The 20,418-nt window shown below is 38.0% G+C and overlaps 1 protein-coding gene across 3 annotated transcripts in view; it reads right to left on the bottom strand.

The window, feature by feature from the left end:
• Positions 1–20,418, bottom strand: part of TBL1X (transducin beta like 1 X-linked) — a 374,495-nt gene that overhangs the window by 17,490 nt on the left and 336,587 nt on the right. For all 3 annotated transcript variants that reach the window (XM_027835315.1, XM_027835316.1, XM_027835317.1), the window contains 7 exons: positions 17,369–17,501; positions 16,203–16,344; positions 15,341–15,404; positions 15,128–15,225; positions 12,073–12,133; positions 3,363–3,484; positions 352–426 (listed from right to left, as the gene is read on the bottom strand). In XM_027835315.1, the coding sequence (XP_027691116.1) occupies positions 352–426; positions 3,363–3,484; positions 12,073–12,133; positions 15,128–15,225; positions 15,341–15,404; positions 16,203–16,344; positions 17,369–17,501 (695 nt within the window). The remainder of the gene's footprint in view (positions 1–351; positions 427–3,362; positions 3,485–12,072; positions 12,134–15,127; positions 15,226–15,340; positions 15,405–16,202; positions 16,345–17,368; positions 17,502–20,418) is intronic.

Genomic DNA, 20,418 nt, shown 5'->3' with positions numbered 1-20,418 from the left:
TGTCCTGTGTTAAATGAAAATTGGGAGCCACTGGATGAATAGTGAGTCAAATTTTATAGTCCCTTTTTAAATGAAGACCACAGGTAGAGGCCCAAAACGCTGTTACACTTGGATTCTTTTTTTTCTCAAAGTGATTACTCTACATCAGTTTACTTTCCACCTCCACCAAAGAAATTTAAAAGTAAAATTGCAAAAACCCAAACCAATCTTATTAATGAGATATATAAATTACAGGGGAAAAAGTATGAATAAAGACACCTTTTAAATGGCATAAAAGCACTTGCTTCATACTGGTATGCATGAGTATATTTTTTAAGTGTACAGTTCATTCTCTGGATTAATCTCTTTTACCTTTAATGTCATGTCATCAGAGCAGGATGCTAACAGCATTCCAGAAGGATCCCATTTGATTGCATTGACTTCATTCTGAAATATAGAAAGTTTTTTTTCTTTCTTTTTTTTAAAAGGTAAGTAAAATCAAAATATCTGTCATCCAGCAGAGGGCAACAGTGTTTTGCTTATCATTTAAAAATAAGATCTTCAGTTTATAATAAATTATGCCTTAGATTTCCAAAGAAGAAAACCAAAGCATACCACCAGCTCCCCCCACCCCAATCCTAGTTTCCTTTTCTCTATTGAACCACACCCCCATTCTCTTTTTTTCTCTCCTCTGTCTCTGTCTCTCATACACACTCTATTCATAGACTATCACCTTCACTCATATTTCCTCTTGAAAATATCTAAAATCATACCTGGGAAAGAAGGGGTAAGGAGAATATTTACTAGCAAAGTGAAATGAATTAAATTAGTTATCATAAAGTTGAATTCTCATTTTAAAAAAATCACATTGCTTTGGGGGAGGGATGGGAAAAAGACTGGGAAAACAGAATTCTATGGCCTTAGAATCAGTGTCACTTAAACCAGAGGCTATGCATGGCCTCATAAAAAAACATTATTTTTAAAGGAGTTAGGGAGGAAGAGGAATGAGTAGATGGAGAGTACCAGAGAGTCAGAAGATTTAGTCCTTCATCTGGAGGAGTTAAAATTTGTTACAGGACCAGCACAAACCCTAACCACAAGGCTATGGAACACCAACATAAACAGTTGTACAGAGATTTGTACATATGTGCCAAGTATTTAGCAGACAGAAAGAATAAAGCAGAATACTGTAGTGACTGGACCATTATGGGGGGAAAAAAGCCCTTTAAGAAAAATTAAATTAGAATTTGCTTAAATTAACAAAAAAATATTTTTTCTTCCTCTCATCTTTTCCTCTGTTCCTCTCATTGGTGGAAAAAAAAGAAAAACAAAACCCTTGTAACAAATATGCATAGTTTAGCAAAACAAATTCCTGAATTGGCCATAACAAGAGCCCTTTTCATGGTTCTGATTGCTAATGTGCCAGATGGAAGCTGAGGCAGATCTCTGCAGGGTGTTACCATTTATTCGTCAGCATCCCAACCCCCACCCAACAATCCATTAGGAATATTGCTGAACAGGGCAGAGGAACAGTGGAAAACCTATTTCCCTAGGCCTTTTTCCTTGGAATCACCCAGAGGAAGTTGGAGAAATATGCCGAACTTTGTTGAACACATACTTTGTTTGGTTTGATGGTTTCAAAATGTTCAGAAGGAATTAAGGATGAGGCCTCATCAAGAATAAAAGGGGCAGGAGTGATCCAGAGGGAGAGGGCCAATGAGGAAGTGATAATTACAGGTAATTCAAAGTGATGTGGCAAAGAGAAAGAAGGCAGAAGATGCAGAAGCCCGGGCCTTGGGATGGCGGGAGAGACCAGCTCATGTGGTTAGGTATCCAGTAACTGACCACAGTGTGCAAGGAAGAGGTGAACTGTGTTTTAAAACCTTCTAAGTATAAGTCAGAAGCTTGGTAAAGGACCTAGCACAGCTTAGGGGTAGAACACAGGGAAGCAGATACTGAAAGAAACAGGTACACAAGAGTTAAGTTAACAGTTAAGTTAAGTAACCAAAGTACTTTATTTGTATTTTGTCATCTGTCTACTACTGGATATTTTGGAGCTTTGTAAGTAAAAAGCAGAAATTAACTTATTAAAAAACTTTTTTTTTTATTTTGGTGAGGCAATTGGGGTTAAGTGACTTGCCCAGAGTCACACGGCTAATGAGTGTTATGTGTCTGAGGCCAGATTTGAACTCAGGTCCTCCTGACTCCAGGGCCAGTGCTCTAACCACTGAGTCACTTAGCTGCCCCATAAAAAAACTTTTTAAAGTAGAGGGTCAGTATATAGAGTTGTGCTTTGCTATATAATGTCTGAATTCAACCTAACCCCTGTGCTTGTACCACCCTCCCCAGGTAGATAGAGAGATGGATCAATAGTGTTGTACATTAAGTACTTAATGTACTTACTATGTGCTGGGCACTGTGTGAACAAACTTGTTGGTTGGTTATGTCTGTTTCTTCTTGGCCCCATTTGGGGTTTTCCTGGCAAAGATACTGGAGTGGTTTGCCATTTCCTTCTCCAACTCACTTTACATGAGGAACTGAGGCAAACAGGGTTAAGTGACTTGCCCAGGGTCACACAGCTGGTGAGTTTTGAACTCATCAACATTTGATTTAGACTCGTGGAGAGGAGTCTTTTTGATTTCAAACCCAGTGCTCTCTCTATCCACCAACCACCCAACTGCCCAGTGCTAACAAATGTAAGCATGTTAAAGTCTCTGCCCTCAAGGACCTTAAATTCTAAAAGGGGGAAGATGACATATAACAGGAAGTGGAAAGAAGAGGGGTTTACCCTTGGGGAAGTGGTGGGTGTCAGGGAATTCTGGGCAAGGGAAGGTGAAAGCTAACCTACTGGAGCTTAGGGTGGGTTCTAGAGGCAGATTCCAAGGTTCTGTCAGGGGGGTGGGGAGAAAGGACAGGTTGAGTGAGGATGACAGAGAGCACAGGGAGCATGGTGTGCAGTGGCAGCTTGGTTCTTGCAAAATAAGGCAAAATCTCACCTATAAGAGTAGAGGGTAGTTCCAAGGTTCCAGTGGGAGGGGGAAGGGGGGAGGGGGGAGGGGGGAGGGGGGAGGGGGAAGAGGAAGGGGAAGATGAGGATAACGGTCAGAGTACAGGCTAGTTCACTGAATGGTCTATTTCTGCTTCTCTCTGATACCTGATGTCTGAACTCAATCTAACCACTGTGGCTGTACAACTCACATCAGGCACAAATAGCTTAGGGCACAGGCTCTTTTTGAAAAGACTTAAAAAGCTTCCACAGGGTTTGCCTGTATCCTTAACCCCCTGCTTTTAAGTGATGGAAACATCGCTGGTTTAAAATAAAAGCTCCCGAATCCCATGACATTCCCACCAAATGTGAATCCACATTCAGACGGTTCACTTACTGTGTGTCCTTGGAAGGTTTTGACTGGGCGATCACAGCCAAGTCGGCATACGTGAATACACATGTCTGTGCTGCAGGATGCAAAAGTAGTGTTGTTTTGCCAATCTACATCCAGGGCAGGGGCTGCAAAGCATGAACAACAGGGAGGAGCGGAGAGAAGTCACATTAGCCATTGTGGATGGGCATTGTCCCCACCAGCGTTCCTCTCTGGAGCACAGTGTCTGTTCCCAATATATTAAATTTGAAGCTATTTATTACATAGGGAAATTTAAAAGAAAGAAGTGAGATCCAGAGTTGCTAAACATATGGGATCACAGAAATAAATGGAGTGTGCAGAGTGGCTCTCTTTCAAAGAACTGCAAGTCCAGGCTACCAAGTCTATATCAATTTTCAAACATTCACTGGGCCAACCCCACACAATCCCCTAGCGAGCGTATTTTATTTTTATCTGACCCACAATTTTCCAAGGTGAAGAAGGGTGGGTAATTGTCATGCGGGGTGCACACAGCTAACATTACCAATTCTACACATCTTATTCCTGGTGCATGCTAAACTATCGTCTTCTTTCCTTTTTTCCTTCTTTCAGAAGCAGGGGGAAGGACTGGCAAGGTGGATGACAGCCTCAGTGCATGGGGGAGTTTTAACTGTGGAATGAGTGAGGGAAGAAGAGGGAAAGATAAGACAAAGAAGAAAGAGAAGGAAGGAGATTGGCAACTATACATGCCAGACTACTATTCAAATACAACTCTTTCTCTTGAATTTTTTTGCTGTTGTTTAGTTGTTTTTAGTCATGTCTGATTCTTCATGACCCCATTCGGGGTTTTCTTGGCAAAGATACTGGAGTGGTTTGCTATTTCCTTCTCCATCTCATTTTATAGATGAGGAAACTGAGGCAAACAGGGTTAAGTGACTTGCCTAGGGTCACACAGCTACTAAGTGTCTGAGACCAGATTTGAACTCAGGAAAATGATTCTTCCTGACTCCAGCACTCTATAGACATTATACCACCAAGTTGCCCTTCAATTTTTACTTCCCCCCTCCCCCCCACCGCATCCCTATCTTCATAATGGGTATCCTAGAATTCTTCTACTTTAAGGAGGTCTCTACATCGTACCCACTGAAGGCTGAGGGCCTTCTCTGTTCACTTGGTAGTCTTTATCAAACTTAACTATTTAATTTAGAGGACATGAAAGACACACAACACTGCAACTTGGCCCTCGTTGTTAACTAAAGAAAAGAACAGGTATAAGAATTAAATATTTTCCTTGGACCCCATTAAAAGAAGTTTAGTTACCAAGTCACCAATGGTCCATCACTAGAGTACTCCTTCAGCACGAAGGTACACCCCAAACGGGAGGAACACTACATTTAGAAGACACATAATATATAAGGGGCAGCTAGGTGATACAGTGGAAGGAGTACTGGCCTTGGAGTCAGGAGGACCTGAGTTCAAATGTGACCTCTGACACATACTAGCTCTGTGACCCTGGTCAAGTCACTTAACCTCCACTGCCTCAAAAAAAAAAATAAATAAAGACAACTGAATAAAGGTACCTATGTGACCTGGGGGGGAAAGGGGAGGAATCTGTCGTCCAGAACATGGAACAGTTTATCAATTCAATTGATTGTGATTTTGGAAGCAACAAAAATCTGGCCCTTACAATAACATGTTTAAAGACAGAGAAATTTTAACTAAGGGAAAAGGTAGGATGGCACACCTCCAGTGGCTGGCCGTGTATGAAGTCCAGATCCTAGATAACACAGTACACTGAATAAAGAGTGGGGACAATGTACAACTTCAAATTCTGTTGAAGGCAGACCCTAATTATTTCAGTTTTCTTATTTTTTTTTCCATTTTTCCTTTAAATGCCATAAGGAATAGACTATATGTAGAGTTTTTCTCTGTTACTCACACTGTGTGACTGAGAAGGGACTAGAAATGAGCTAGAAGGGACCACAGAAGCCTTCCAATCCAAACCCTTCATATTACAGATGAGGAAACTGAGGCCCTGAGAGGGTAAGACTTCCCCAAGGTCACACAGGTGCCAAAGGCAGAGTAAGACCCAGGTCCTCTGACTATGGAGAAAGTACCTTTTTCACTGTACCTCTGAGAACAAGAATTAACCTTCACAACCTGATGAGACACCCAGAATAGAAATTTAGTGGAAGATAATACAACAGTACTAACGTAACTTAGAAGTTAAGAAAACTTTGGCTTCCTTGCTCAGCACCGTAAAGCATAACTTCTTATTTACCAGGGACCAGTAGTAGAAGAGGCTTTGGAGTTAGAAAGAATAATGCAGGTTTCATATTTAGAACTATAAAGAGTCGGTAAAAATCAGTTATTTTTGGCCTCAGGTATAATTCCTATCAGGCTAGGCTGGGATTTCTAACAGGTGGGATCAGGTATGGGTAGAGGGAGGTGGGAGGTGGGGATGGATTATCATGTGTGAAGGATAGCAAAGTGTGGATGGACCACAGAGTGTTGCGGGTGGAGGGAGTAATATTATATAATAACTCTGGAAAGTAAGTTGGAGCCAGGGTGCAGAGGACAGTTTCATTTTTGTTTTTATGTACCCAGTGCCCAGCACAGTGCTAACACTTAATAAATGCCTCTTGAATTAAATTATTCCATCCTTAGTGCTCTGTCTTCTTCAGTAAGATTTTTGCTTATGACGTCTCAATGATTCATCATGTGCTTTTTTTCTAATCAGGTCCAAATGATTATTTTTATCTCCTAAGTTAAGAAATTTGAAACATAAAGAGGTCATCATTACCACTTTGCCCACGGGATGCACAGCACCATATGAAGCCCTTGGGTCTAGTATCCATGACCTTATTATCAGTCTAGTGCTTTGGTTAATGACTGTTAAGCATCCGGAAATCAGACAGTGATATATAGCTATGCTAAGGAATAATGAAGTGCTTTGCTTTTGGGGGGGGGGGGTGGAGACATTACAAGGTTGCTTAGAAACATATACAACCAGAGGCTAACTAATTTACCCAAGGTTAAACAGTGAGTCAGCACCAAAGACAGAAAGATAATTCAGGTTTTCCTGTGTTCTAACAAGAAGATTTCTCTTCCTCATTTCCCCCGCTATTCTTTAAATAATGGGCTGAACACTTCTGCTATCTATCTCCCATACAATGGCAGGGATGCTGTTAACTTCAACGTACGACTTCAAGCCCAAGGGAAAGATACTGTGTGGGCAGAGCTGGCTGAATGTCAGGAAAGGCTTTTTAAAAAATGATATAAATCACAAGAGCAAAAGTTCTTTCTTTTTTTAATACTCCCAGCAGTGTGTTTAACCATGGCACAACTATTCTTGGAGTATTTCCCACGTGTTCCCAGAGGAATGAAAGAAATAATCAGTTATGTCAGAATGCTGATCAGTTAGCCACAGGACAATGCCTACAGATGATTCTCATTTATAACAAAAAAAAAATTAGTTAAATAATGAATTCCAGGGGTAGGTTCTGTATTTGAGTCACCATATTAATACAGTGGAAAATGTGAAGACCTGACAGGAAGGTTTAGGGGATGATTACCAGAAACTAAACATCAAAATCAGTGTTGATGTCCCACAGCATTCCAGGAATAAAAATTCTGTAATTAGCAGTTGCTTCCTTTTTTCTGTCTTGGCTCTCTGCTGGGGGTGGGTCCCCATCCCACCCCCTCGGATGGCACCAAAGCCATCACTTATAAATGATATATGTTCTCAGCCACAGTGGCCTGAAGGGTCAATTGTTCTTGAAAATGTGTGGCAGGGATTCAGGGTGGGGAGTGGGGGAAGATCTAGGTTCAGCACATACACTTGTGTTTATGCCAGTAGGTACTCCTTGGACCAGAAAATCTCCCTATTTATTCGGCAGGGAGCTGGTCCTATGTAATTTTTAGGGTATAGCTCTTAACACAGTCTCGCTAATAATGACGAGGCATTTAATAAATAGTGCCACAGTTGCTAATAATGATAGAGGGAGTCCCCGATCCCTCACATCATCTGGATAAGTGCCTGATGAATGGAAATACAATTTCTCACCCCGTCCAAATTAGTGACTAACCCCCAAAAGGAATTTGTGCACTTATATTTTCATAGTTCCCTAGACTACTGAATAAAACAAATAAGCCATCCGTTAGGACCTGAGGAAATTTCTCATCAACTGTAGGGCCATGGGGCACAGCAGATAGAGCGCCAGATTTAGGGTCATTCACTGGCTGCTATATGTAGCATCCATCAGTGAACCAACAAGCATTTCTTAAGCATCTGCTATGTGGCAGACACTTTGCTAGGCATGAGGAATACAAAGATAAAAGTGGAATAATTCTAACTCCCTCCTCTACTCTAGGCCTCAAGGAGATTATAGTCTACAGGAGAAAATAACATGCACACATATAAACAGATATAAAAATATATATATATAAATATATATTAAACATAACTATACATTAAATGTAAATATGTATTAAATATATGTATATACTCTGTGTATATATACACACTTTAATATATAAACACTCTAATATGTATTATATATATTGTATGTATGTATGTATGTATAAGGTAATTTGGACAGAAGCAGAGGTACTAGCAGCTGGGATCACTAAAGACCCTATATGGGAGGCAGCCCCTGATCTGTTCTCTGGAGGAGTTTGGGAATTCTAAAAGGCAAGATGGAGTGCATGCCTTAGCAGGAAGGAGAACTCAGAAGTCACCTAGTCTAACTCCCTTATTTTAAAGATGAGGAAACTGAGGCTCAAGAGTTGGAAATGAATTGCCCAAGATCACACAGGTAGTAAATATCAGAGAGGGAACTTGAACCCAGGTCCTCTGGTTTCAGAATCAGTGCTATTTTCCCTGTTAACAGGTTGAATTAGGAAAACCTGGGTTCAAAACACACCTCTCAACACCACATGTATGAAGATTTCCAAGTCACTTAATTTTTCCAAATCTCATTTTCTCCATCTTTAAAATGGGAATAACACCACCAACAGTAATTACCACCTATGTACTGTGAGAAGCAAGTGACATAATAACCACATAGTGCTTTGTAAATTTGAATCTATTTGCAATCATCATTATAAATATATCCCACTGGCAAAACAATTCTAGGCCAAAAGCTCCAACAGAGAGAAACTAGAAGATTATTAATCTTCTGCATAAGTTGGATGACACTCTCCTCTCTGAAGGCTAGAGAATACATTTGGGGATCACTAAATTTTGCTGAAAGATTTCAAACAAATTATTAATGAGCATGCTAAAGGGAACACGATGGTCTGGACTTTGACTGCAACAGAACCTAGAAAACAGTAAAAGTAGTATTTGTAGGTTTCAAATGGATTTCTAACCTGGCACATAAGAACTTCCAGCACCCTGGGACTGTAAATCTGTCATCAGGCCTATCACCATAAGAGAGAATGTGATCGTTTTTAGAATTATGTCAAACAAACACAAAAAAAAAGAAATCCAGGAGGAATGGTAGGAATGGTGTTTTGAGTTCATCTTTACTTTGGTTTTGTCAGTCAACAGGACAGATCAGAGGTGCCTAGAATGTAAGTAGAACAGTAAAATGCATAGATGAAAATATGTAATTAGGAAATAGTATTTTTTTTGGTGGGGGGTCTGCTTGTTATGTCCATCATTTGCTCCTTCTTGGCCTACTTCCTCTCCGTTCTCCTCTATGTCTGATTGTTCCTTCTTGGTCTCCTTTGCTGGACCATTATCTATGTCGAATCCCCTAAATGTGGGTGTCTGAAGGCTCTGCACTTTTTTCTCTCTATACTTTCCACTTTGGTGGTCCCCTCAGCTCCAACAGGTTCAATTATCATCTTTATATATAATTATAATCAGATGATTACCTCACCTATAGATTGAACATAGGACAAACACTGTCTCATCTCCACATATTTATTCTGAGTGTTCTTGTATTTGGAAAGCTCACCTCCGCCTCTTAGAATCTCTGACCTTCCTTCAAGATTCAGCTCAAATGTCACCTGCAGGAATCCATCCTTCATTGTCTCTCTTCTAAATCTGCTTTCCATTTACTTTGTATGAAACTTCCACACACCTATTTATCTACATGCTGTCTCCCCTTATTACAATGTAAGTTCTTCGAGGGAGTTTTTTCTTTAAATCTCCGACCCTTAGCAAAATGCCAGGCACATAGTGAGCACTTAAATGCTTTCTCAATGTCGACTGATTGATCACAGACCCTCTAGCATAACAGGCCTGATTGGGTAAAAGCAATACTAATAAATGGAGACTCAAATGTATTTGAGACATTGCACAAACTCTCTTTCCAGAACAACAATGAATTTTCCAGCTTTTCCCTGAGGTAAGTATCCTTTTGCCTTTGAAGTGATTTTATTAAGTATCAAGGGTATTCTTAGAAGTTGGTGTGAAATCATACACTTCAATTAGTTTTCATTCCGTTTTCTCTTATAAGAGACCAGAGCAAAAACCCCACTGCCAGGGCAAAAACTACTGGGAGTGAATCAACTAAGACCTCAGGAGCTTGGAGAGACTTGGCAAGCCCCGCTTGTTCAGCTATTTCTAAACTTAAATTCTCTGCCCTGCTGGCTCTAACTATGACTTAAAGATCAAAAGGAAGCCTGCTTCACTGCATTCTTGGGTTCATTGCATTCTTTGTACTTTAGCTGGTGGCACTGTGGATAGAATGATGAGTCTGGAGTCAGAAAGATCTGAGTTCAAATCTGGCCTGGGGTTCCTGCCTCAGTTCCCTCATTGGTGACATGAGGTATAAAAATAAACAGGACCTACCTTGCAGAGTTGTTATGAGGATCAAACGAGATATTTGTAAAAAGTGCTTAGCACAGTGCCTGGTACACAGTGGGCACTATATAAATGCTTATTCCTTTCTCCTCCCTGCCTTAGCCCACTCTGTTTATTCAAGGAACAAAGCTCTGCCTATTTCTAGACTTGCCCACCAGAGTAGTATTGGCTTGTGGAGATAATTTTCTCCAACCCCCCCCCCTTTAACTAATGAGAAACCTCATTCTCTGCTGAGATTTCTCGTTCTAGACTCCTGAGAGCCAGGTCAGGTGAGGGCTTCTATACTTCATTTTTTGTTGTTCAGTCATTTCAGTTATGTCTGACTCTTCATGACCCCATCTGGGGTTTTCTTGGCAAAGATAATAGAGTGGTTTGCCATTTCCTTCTCTAGATCATTTTTACAGATGAAGAAACGGAGGCAAGCAAGGTTAAGTGACTTGCCCAGGGTCACACAGCTAGTAATTGTCTATGGTCGCATTTGAACTCAGGTCTTATTGACTCCAGGCCTAGTGCTCTACCCACTGAGCCAGTAAGCTGACCTCTGTTCTGAATAAACACTTTCATAACTGTTTAACCTGGTTCTTCTTAGAGCCCATTTCTGAATATTCATTTCCAACTCTTGCCTGATTAACACAGATTAGGTTTGGCATGGCAAGAAAGCTAAAGTTTCTGGTCCACTTGGTTTTCTTTCTTTCTTTTTTTAAAGTGAGGCAATTGGGGTTAAGTGACTTGCCCAGAGTCACACAGCTAGTGAGTGTTATGTATCTGCATCCACATTTGAACTCAGGTCCTCCTGAATCCAGGGCTAGTGCTCTATCTACTGCACCACCTAGCTGCCCCCTTCTGGTCCCATTCTGAAATCTGCTCCTGGGCTAACTCTTATTACACCATGGCCTACCAAACCCTAAAGCTTCTCTCCCTTCATCAAACAAACTGGGGCAAACAACTTCATAAAAACTCACCTGCCCACCCCACCCAACAGAATCTGGTTTCTGGGCAGAAACCTGGTACATCCAGTAAGCCCTTCATGTGAGTGAGGATTTGTTTTTCGGAATATGTGCAAGAGAGACTGGAAATCTATTCTTTTTTGAGTTCAATTACAGCATCAAAAGTGCATAAGGCTCTAGTTAAAAGTGCCTCCAGATTGTGGTAATGGTGTGTGGTCTTGGTCTCAGGAATTACTCTTTGCATTCTGTACCGATTCTCTCAAAATTCAAATACTCAGGGTTAGTCTCTAACATGCGGTTAAGTTAATAAAATTACCATGCACTGATATTTGAAAATGTTCTTATTTAGGCATTTCATTGCCTTCATTTATTAAAAGCCATTTAGGAATCCCTTTAAAATTCAGCAGCAAGTCCTTTGGGAAGAAAAACAAATTCTTTTCAAGGATGATCACTGCCTGAGGGAAAGTAAGGTGTATTTGTCCTCTATCATCTTTCAAACACTTTGGCCTAACACAATTCTAAGGGAAGCTGTATCAATTCACCTCTTAGCTAAAGGGTCACCCATGGAAACATGATAGCTTTAAAAAAAAGGCTGAGGTTAGGAACAAAATGAAAGTCAGGGATTTGGACAACTTAAATCCCTGAGACACCTTGAGATGGCCCCATGTTGCTTCATGAAACATGAAACATATTAAAGAAAGCCACAAGATGAGTGTGGTTGAGTGCATATTAATGGTAACTAATCCCCTTTCAGAACAGGAAGAAAAACACATGCTTTTTATGTGGATGGCTATCCCTTTGCCCACCTGGACCAGGTGGTGAGCTAAGGGCATGCATACTCAGAAAACCTTTAGAGCAAAACTTAACAGGAACACAAATTTCAGCTCTTGTCCTCTTTTTCACCTTGGTGTTGACAGCTACTCTAAAGGTCATTTCTTAAAACTATTTTTGGGTACCAGAAAATAATAATTACCTGAGTGAAAAGGAAACTGCTGCTTAGCTTCTCCTGTATGGGCATCCCAAATTATTGTTGTCTATGCTCCGGAAACAAAAGAAGAAGTTAGTTATTTCGCTCCTTTCAAAGTTCCTTCTAATGTCTGCTAAAAGGAAACTCAGCACATTTTTAATCATCTTCTCAGGTGAAAGCTACAGATTTCTGTCTTGTTGCCTGGGATTTAAAAAAAAAAAAAAGCTAACACCAAAACCCAACAATTTTTACTTGTCCTTCTGACCAGGTAAAAAAGTGTGATTAAAAAAAAAAAAAATCTGGCATCTGACCAAACCGAAGAACTCTAGAAATGGACAATTCTGACATTCCTCCTGACTGCAAATTCTCACTTTGCTAACAGTGCCAAATGCCAAAGCACAATAGCAGTTGCATTATGCTATGGTTAGTGAAAGGTATCTTAGTAACTGCCTGTTTCTGCCAAAATAATAAAAAAGAAAAAGAAAAGGCAGAACTCTTGTTTCAAGGTGTTTTTGAAAAACAATGTCAACTGTAGTCCTTTCATTCACTTAGGAAGGACAGCTAAGAAAGATTAACAGTAATTAGCTCTCAATTAACTAAAATTTTTATTTCCTAGCATTTCTTCTTCAACCTCCCAGTCATATAACAAAACTGTTATTTAGCAAGACTGTAGGAAAATTTTTACTGATTGGTGGCTGGAGAAGACATTTAGAAAATTGTTTTAAAAATTATACTTTATAAATATAGAGTTGGACCAATTAACAGAATTTTTTCCCACTGAAATAATGTTCTTATAACTAGAAATTCAGTCAGATAAATATGTCAGGGAGTATGGGGAGATTATTAAATTTTTTAGACCTCGGCTTTTAATATAGTTGAAGTTTACTAGTCAATGAAAATGTAAAGTTGGGGATGGACAAAGAATACTTTTTTATTGCAATTTTCAAATATTCTAAAAAATACTGTTAGGACTTTGAATCCTGGATTAGATTACTTTATAAAATAAAATAACTATACTGGGAAGGTCAACAGGGTACTCTTGTAAACTGCACTCCTCTCCAAATAGTGTTTCTTTCTGAATTATTACTATTATACCATTTATTTCATTACTGCTATTCTCCACTAAGTTGCAGCATTATAGTGTAATAAGTCTACCAAAGTGCACATTTATTTCCCCAAAGTAATGCACAATGGATACTTTAATTATAATTTTACTAATGGGTAATAATTTAATCATCAAGTAGAAAAATTTAGCTGTCTCCATTTATTCCTCTGTAGGAAGGAGATGAAAACAAATCAGAAAGTTTATTAATATGAGTTATATTGTTCAGGAAAAATTTAGGTAAAATATTTGTGGTTAAGAAAAAAGTGAATTCTAATTTGGACATATAAATCCATAAAATCAAACTCAGATATGCTCTTGTGTTAAAAACTGAGGAAAAATGGGGAAGCTAGGAGGTGCAGTAGATAGAACACTGGCCCTGGCATCTGGAGGACCTGAGTTCAAATGTGGCCTCAGACACATAACGCTCACTAGCTGTGTGACTCTGGGCAAGTCACTTAACCCCAATTGCCTCACCCGGGAAAAAAAAAAAAAAAGAATTGAGGAAAAAAAGTTATTACTCAAATATTCAGGACCTAGGCTATAGAATATTCATGTCACAATCATACAAACTGATTTTCTTTTTGTGTTTTCACTTGTTGTAGTATTCATTCTCCTTCATGGTAGGATGTATCTATTTAATGTATTCAATATAACACACCCATATCCCTATATGGACAGGGTAATCCATACATAGAAGTTTAATAAATATTATTTGATAATAATAGTAGTATCCCTATAGGGGCCAATTGTGTTATATTTTATTTTTCAAAACTTGAATGCTAAAATAATGAAAAAGAAATCAGCAACTCAAAATTTTTCCAATGGTTTGAAAATTATTATAAGAATGTAATATATTATTATTATATGTAGCATGATATAACTTTAATATAGTATAATTATTGGTAATAATTATTAGTTATAATTAATAGCTACATATAATATATGATTATAACAACATGATAAACAACATAATACATTATAATTATTTATAATAATTATTAATTATGATGAATAATTATTATAAGCATTGGTTACACAAGTAGATACAAACATTAAATACTTCTGAGTATAGGTATAAATCTGTATGAATACTCACTTGGTTTGCTTTTAATGCTTGTTTTCCAGAAGAGTCATAACTCGAGAACAAATATTGTATTGTACTGAAACAATGTATTGAAAAAGTGCCTTTTCTATGACTGATATCCAGTACTGACCTAATGATACTGTACAAATATGGCAATTATATTCAGCATCCAGAACAACTGAATTCCAAATCTGACTAGTGGACAATAGTAGCCAGCACCTATACAAATCTATGAACATTGTGACACTAGAGGGAAGGGTATAATTTATGGCCTTTGCCACAAATCCTCAAACCCCGAAAAGTGCCTGTAGCCACTGCAAGTCCTAGTTTTTGGCTATCTTTTTAATGAACAAATATGTAATTAAATTAACAAATCTTTCTAAGGGAAACAGAAGTTTAGGGAATAATAGCACAAATGTATGAGAGATTTAAATATAAATTTAAAACAACTATCACATTTGAGTTTGAGATCACGGATATAAAAAGATCCATAATTTTATTAAACTAGGAAAAAAAAAAGATTAGATGTTGGTGGAAAAGCATTTTTTGTTGTTGAAATAATCTATTGGGTAAAAGTTATGAGGGGTCCAATTCAGTTATTTTCACTCTCCTTCCTTGCACTGTGTACCTCAAACTGGGAACTTGTTCAAAATTCATCATATGGAATGCATTTATTCAACCTCTTAGGAGTAATCTAATCTCTTCTACTTGATGAGATCAAGACCCACAAGAATAAATGAACCCCAAATTCTTTTGATGTTTCGGGGCAGGTAAAATGGGAAATTTTAGAATTCAAAGAAATCATTATATTGCCAAGAGTTCACAAATCAGGACACTCACTGATCAAAGGGTTACATTTTTCTAATACTCACTTTATCAACACCAGCACTCAAAATGTAATTCCCCTTTTTGTTCCATTTTAAAGCAAAGATGGGACCTTTATGTTGACCTAAGGTGCTTGCCAGGTTACCTGTTATAAAAAAACAAAAAAATGCTGACTATACAACATTAGTATGATCACCCAAACAAAATAAAAGATGTCCCACTATCTTTTACCTTAATAATATGACCACTGTCCAACTTACCATCTTCTGTCCATATTCTTGCAAAACCATCATATGAACCTGTAGCCAACAGTGTTCCATCACTCTGGAGAACAAAAAAAAAATTATTTCAGGAGGGAAAAGTTAATGAGAACATGCCATATTTCAACCCTAGTCCACATTTTAAAGTAAGAATTTAAGTTAAGCATCAGTTCATCAAATTTGATTACTTTGGACACTGGCACCTAATGAAAATATAAGTCACGAAAAAGCTACTGAGCAATAAAAACCCATTTCTAGCAATCTAAATTTTATGCTGCCTAAGATATATATTGTATTTCTAATTAATGACTTCATTTAAAATAGGCAGTACAAAATGTTATAAAAACAACTCTTGACAACTCAAACAGATGTGGTTTTTCTTAGCCTCCCTCAAGTAAAGGCAATAATGTTAATATTGGATATAATTCACAGATTTGATGAATATGGAATTTATCGTGAAATTGCAGAATTTGTGAAAACACTTAAAAGTACCTGAGGGAGGAGGGCAGGGAAAGAATATCAATGCTTGAACAAGGAGAAAATCATGGAAGAACAGCATATGCCACACACATAACTCATAAACAAATACACATGTACATTTGCTGCTAATGAAACATTATGTTTCCTCATCTGAATATAAAAACTTGGTATCAATTTCAAAACTATTTGTTGTGGTTTGACCTGGGCCGAGCTGTCCCATAGGGAGGCTTACTTCCAGAACCATCAGATCAATTTTTAAAGTATAGAGTCATAATGGAATCATATTGGGAAAGATGTGGATAATAAATTTTTGCCAATAATTGTTCAACTCTCTATAAAGGCTGCTCTTTCAGGGCTGTTAAATTATCTTTACGGTACTTACATTCCAGTCCAATGAAGTTACATCTTTATTACTAGGGACATCATGTCCTCCTTCTCGTATACAATGCCTCAAAACTAGCTGGGTAGAACCACCATTACTGTTTTCATTAAGATTCCATATTCGTGCAGTAGAGTCTCCAGACCTACAAAATGAAAATGCATTCACAATTAGTTTCTGGCCTTGGGGAAAGGAATATTGGTGGACAGCATCAAACAATGAAATAGTATATTTATAGTGGGTCTTTTTTGAGCTGTCACTCCACTAAACCTTACTCCTTTGATTTACAAGTTCTCTTCTTTGTTTTCCATATAATGCTCCCTTTCGGACATATAAAAACCTAATTTTTATGTACTAATTTTAAATGTTAGTATTCTATTTTTTTGAAGGAAATCTTGCCTCAGGTGAACTGCTGTGAGTACATTTTGTGACTAAAGTGTTCTGATTTTGGTGATGACTCCCTTCTTCAATGGGGCACAAAAGTGATAACAAGAACATGGAAGTACCATTGGCAAAAGGTCTGGCTGAACCTTATGAGGTCTGATCACAACTTGCAGTGAAATGTGCTGATCTAGAATCAGTCCTCTTGGACTTTAGCTTAATGTGTTCGTATTTGGTAGAAGTGTTAATAATAAGTATATTTCTGACTTCTCATACAGAGATTCATCACCTACATTACCATAGTTTTCTAATCCATGCCTGTATACCATTAAAGGAATTAATGTTTAAAGAGCATAAATATCTTTGAAGATAGCATTATTAAAAAAAAAGAGTGACTTATTCTAAAGTCTGGGTTCTAGAGGTGAATAATTATTTTCTAATCCTCTCTGGATACAAGATCAATTTCTTCTTTCTCTTCTAACTTTTTCTATTATAAAGAGATATAGAACTTTCCACTCTATAGCACAGAGAACTTTTTGATCTCCATCATGTTGCTACACATTTGAAAGACATCTGGAACCAGGCAGATGAGATTATGCTCCAGAAGTAAATACTTCCTAAAAGGCAATGGTTTGGATTTTAGTTTGTAAACCAAATGGCTTTGTAATAAGAGACCTTCTCCAGGGCTTTGAAATCAAAATGCAGTTATCATATAATCTGGGCATACCCTAAGTCTGCAGGGCATGCTGAAGTATGAGAGATATACAAGGCTGCAGTCATGGCCTTACCCAGATGCTAGGAGATCACTGACAGGGTTCCAGGCACAAATGAACACCTCAGATTCATGGCCCCTAAGGACTGTTGCTTTGTTGGGTGGAATTTCAACATCACCATCAATTTCCATTGGTTTTGAATGATTATCTGTAGTAAAAGATATAAAAAAAATACATGATTTAAAATAGTAACTTTAAAAATATAGCCAAACTTAGTCACTACCAGGCTGGTGGTCATGAGACCAGAACCCTCTTAGTTCAGGTTCAATGTTGGGATGAAATGAGGCATTTACATCACTGAACAGTTAACAAAAAATTGTCCTAATACAGCGAGGATATTCAACAAGTATACAATGGCACTTCCTCCCAGCCCCCCACTATCATCTCCACATGGAAATCTATCTGGTCAGCAGGGCAGGATATGATGACTTGTGTGGTCTTCAGACATCTACCACGTTGCAGGGGTTTTGACACTACATGGATAGGACTCTTTATACCCTCAGGAGAACAGAAAATTGGCATCAAGTAAAGTAGCAGGCAATTAAATCCCCCAAAAAAGTTTTTTTGCCTTCTAGAAAAAATTAATCGGTGATGTGGAGAAATGGGGGAACCCTGGTTCTGTCACATAAAATACCACTCTACCCCCCCCCCCGCATGATGTGATAAGGATTTTCTAGAGGACCTTCAATGATTTAAATGCTTTCACGGAGGTTTTATTGGACAATCCTCTTGGCATAGGCAATACTAAGGGGAAAAGAAAAAGGTGAAAAATAACCTCTCCTCCTTTTCAGAAAATAACTATAAAGAAAAAGAAAAAAATGGGAAGGACAAAACCCAGAAATGTTAGTCTTTTTCTCCCCCTTTCAGAAGTACCAAATCTCAGATCTCAACAATCTGGTTCATACAGTAGGTAATACCAGATCTGGGCAGTTCACAACGCCTCTCCTAATGCAAAGTGTAGAGGCTGGGCTAACTAATGAGCTGAAGCAACATAAGGAATAGCGGGGATAATGAAGGTATGCACCTGCTAGGCATGTAGAATTGTGAATATAATGTCAGACTTTTCTACTATATTGGTTTGTTTTACTGAACTATTAAAAAAAACTTTTATTCTTTTTTTTTTAAATAAGGGATGGATCTCTATAAATGCAGATACCTATATGTAGGTGATATAAAAACAGAAGATAACAAATTTTTTGATTTTTAAAGAAATGCAGCTATCTCCTTTTCTTGGAGAAGTGGGGAACCAGGAGTGTGGAATGCTTTCACACATGATCATTTATATAGGTTGGTTTTGTTTACATTGTTATTGTTGTTATGACGATCAAAGGCTCACTGGGTGGGGAAAGCGACATAGGAAGGGGAGAACGTATCCAAAAATTACAGTGATATTAACAACAAGAAGACATCCATAAATCTTGGGGGGAAATCGATATGACAAAGTTTATCCGATTTTTGCCCTGACCTGAACTTCCCTAATTTATCTGGACTGTTTGGACTGTTGATAGAATGTTTCATTTAACTTGGTACAAAACATCTATTCCGCCTGGTGGAAGGTGTTAAAGAAGATTAACGAAGGTTTGTTTCCAGCTCTGATGGATTTGTTGCTGGCTATGACGACAACAGAGCCAACTTTTACTTTAGCAGAGTTAGAGCATAGAGTACAAGTTCATAAAGATTCAGAGAGCCTTAATGTCCCTAGTAAAATTGCATATCTCTGGATCTCTTAGTCTGTTGCACCTAACCACTGCTTCTTAAATTAATCTGCCCATTAAGATATTTGTGTCTGTAAGCATCTCTTGCATTAAGGGTTACCAGGAGATGGAAAAAGTATTGATAATTCATGCCTTGCTTCAGAGAGTATGGTATAGTACAACACTAGACTTGGGACAGCAGACATGGGCTGGAATCCTACTTCCAACACATACTTAACCTCTTTGAGTATCAATTTCTTCATCTATAAGAGAGAAATAATATCTGGAATATTTATTTGACAGTTGTGCTGTTCACTCGTTTTACTCATGTCTGACTCTTCATAACCCCATTTGGAGTTTTCTTGGCAAAGATACTGGAATGATTTGCCATTTCCTTCTCCAGCTCATTTGACAGATGAAGAAACTGAGGCAAACAGGATTAAGTGTCTTGTCCAGGATCATATAGCTAGTAAATGTCTAATATTGGATTTGAACTCAGGAAGATGAGTCTTTCTGAATCCAGTCTAGGCTCTCCACCCACTGCCACACCTAGCTGTTCTCAAGTTAATAATACATTATGGTAAAGCAAACCTAACCCCAAGATGTTAAGTGAGTGCGATTAACTAGTAGGATGGCAAGTCATTCTCATCAAGTAAGTCCTAATCACACCCTACCTAATAAAATGGAATTGAAAAGTCATATACTTCATTATCACGTTAGTATTTGAAGACAAGGGATTTTGCTTCAATCCAGCTGATGTGATAATTCACATTCCTTCTTCATTTACCAGAAGCTTACTGGTGAACTGTCTAGATAAGGGGCTCTTCTGTCATGGGCTCTTTTGGACAGTCTTGTGAAACTTATAAACCTTTCCTTTTCAAAATAATGTTTTTTTTTAAGTACATAAAACAAAAGACACAGCATTACAAAAACCCCTAATTACACTAAAATTCAGTTATCAAACTATTTAAAAAAGTTCATAGAACCTAGGCCATGAGTCCCTGGTCTAGATCAGTGGTGTTAAACTCAATAAGGAATGGGGGTAACTAAACCATACATAAGGATCCCTGAAGGGCACATATTTATTGACTTACAAAACCACACATTTATATATTTATTTTTTTTTAAATAATTATTTTGTTAAATATTTCCCAATTATATTTTTAATCTGGTTCAGACCATACTTGGTTGCTTGGATCATGTGTTTGACATGCCTGATCTAACTGATCTACATGTTTTAATAATCAATCCATCAATCAATAAGCCTATTACTTGCTGGGCACTGTGCTAGGTGCTGGTGATAAAAAACAAAAATCAAACAGTTCCTGTCTTCAAGGAACTCAAAATCTATAGTAGGGACAATGTGTACAT

Source organism: Vombatus ursinus, unplaced genomic scaffold, assembly GCF_900497805.2.
Source record: "Vombatus ursinus unplaced genomic scaffold, bare-nosed wombat genome assembly UNPS02014814.1, whole genome shotgun sequence".
NCBI classification, from domain to species: domain Eukaryota; kingdom Metazoa; phylum Chordata; class Mammalia; order Diprotodontia; family Vombatidae; genus Vombatus; species Vombatus ursinus.
The sequence above is the reverse complement of the archived record's forward strand: the minus strand, read 5'-3'. Positions and strand labels throughout refer to the sequence as shown.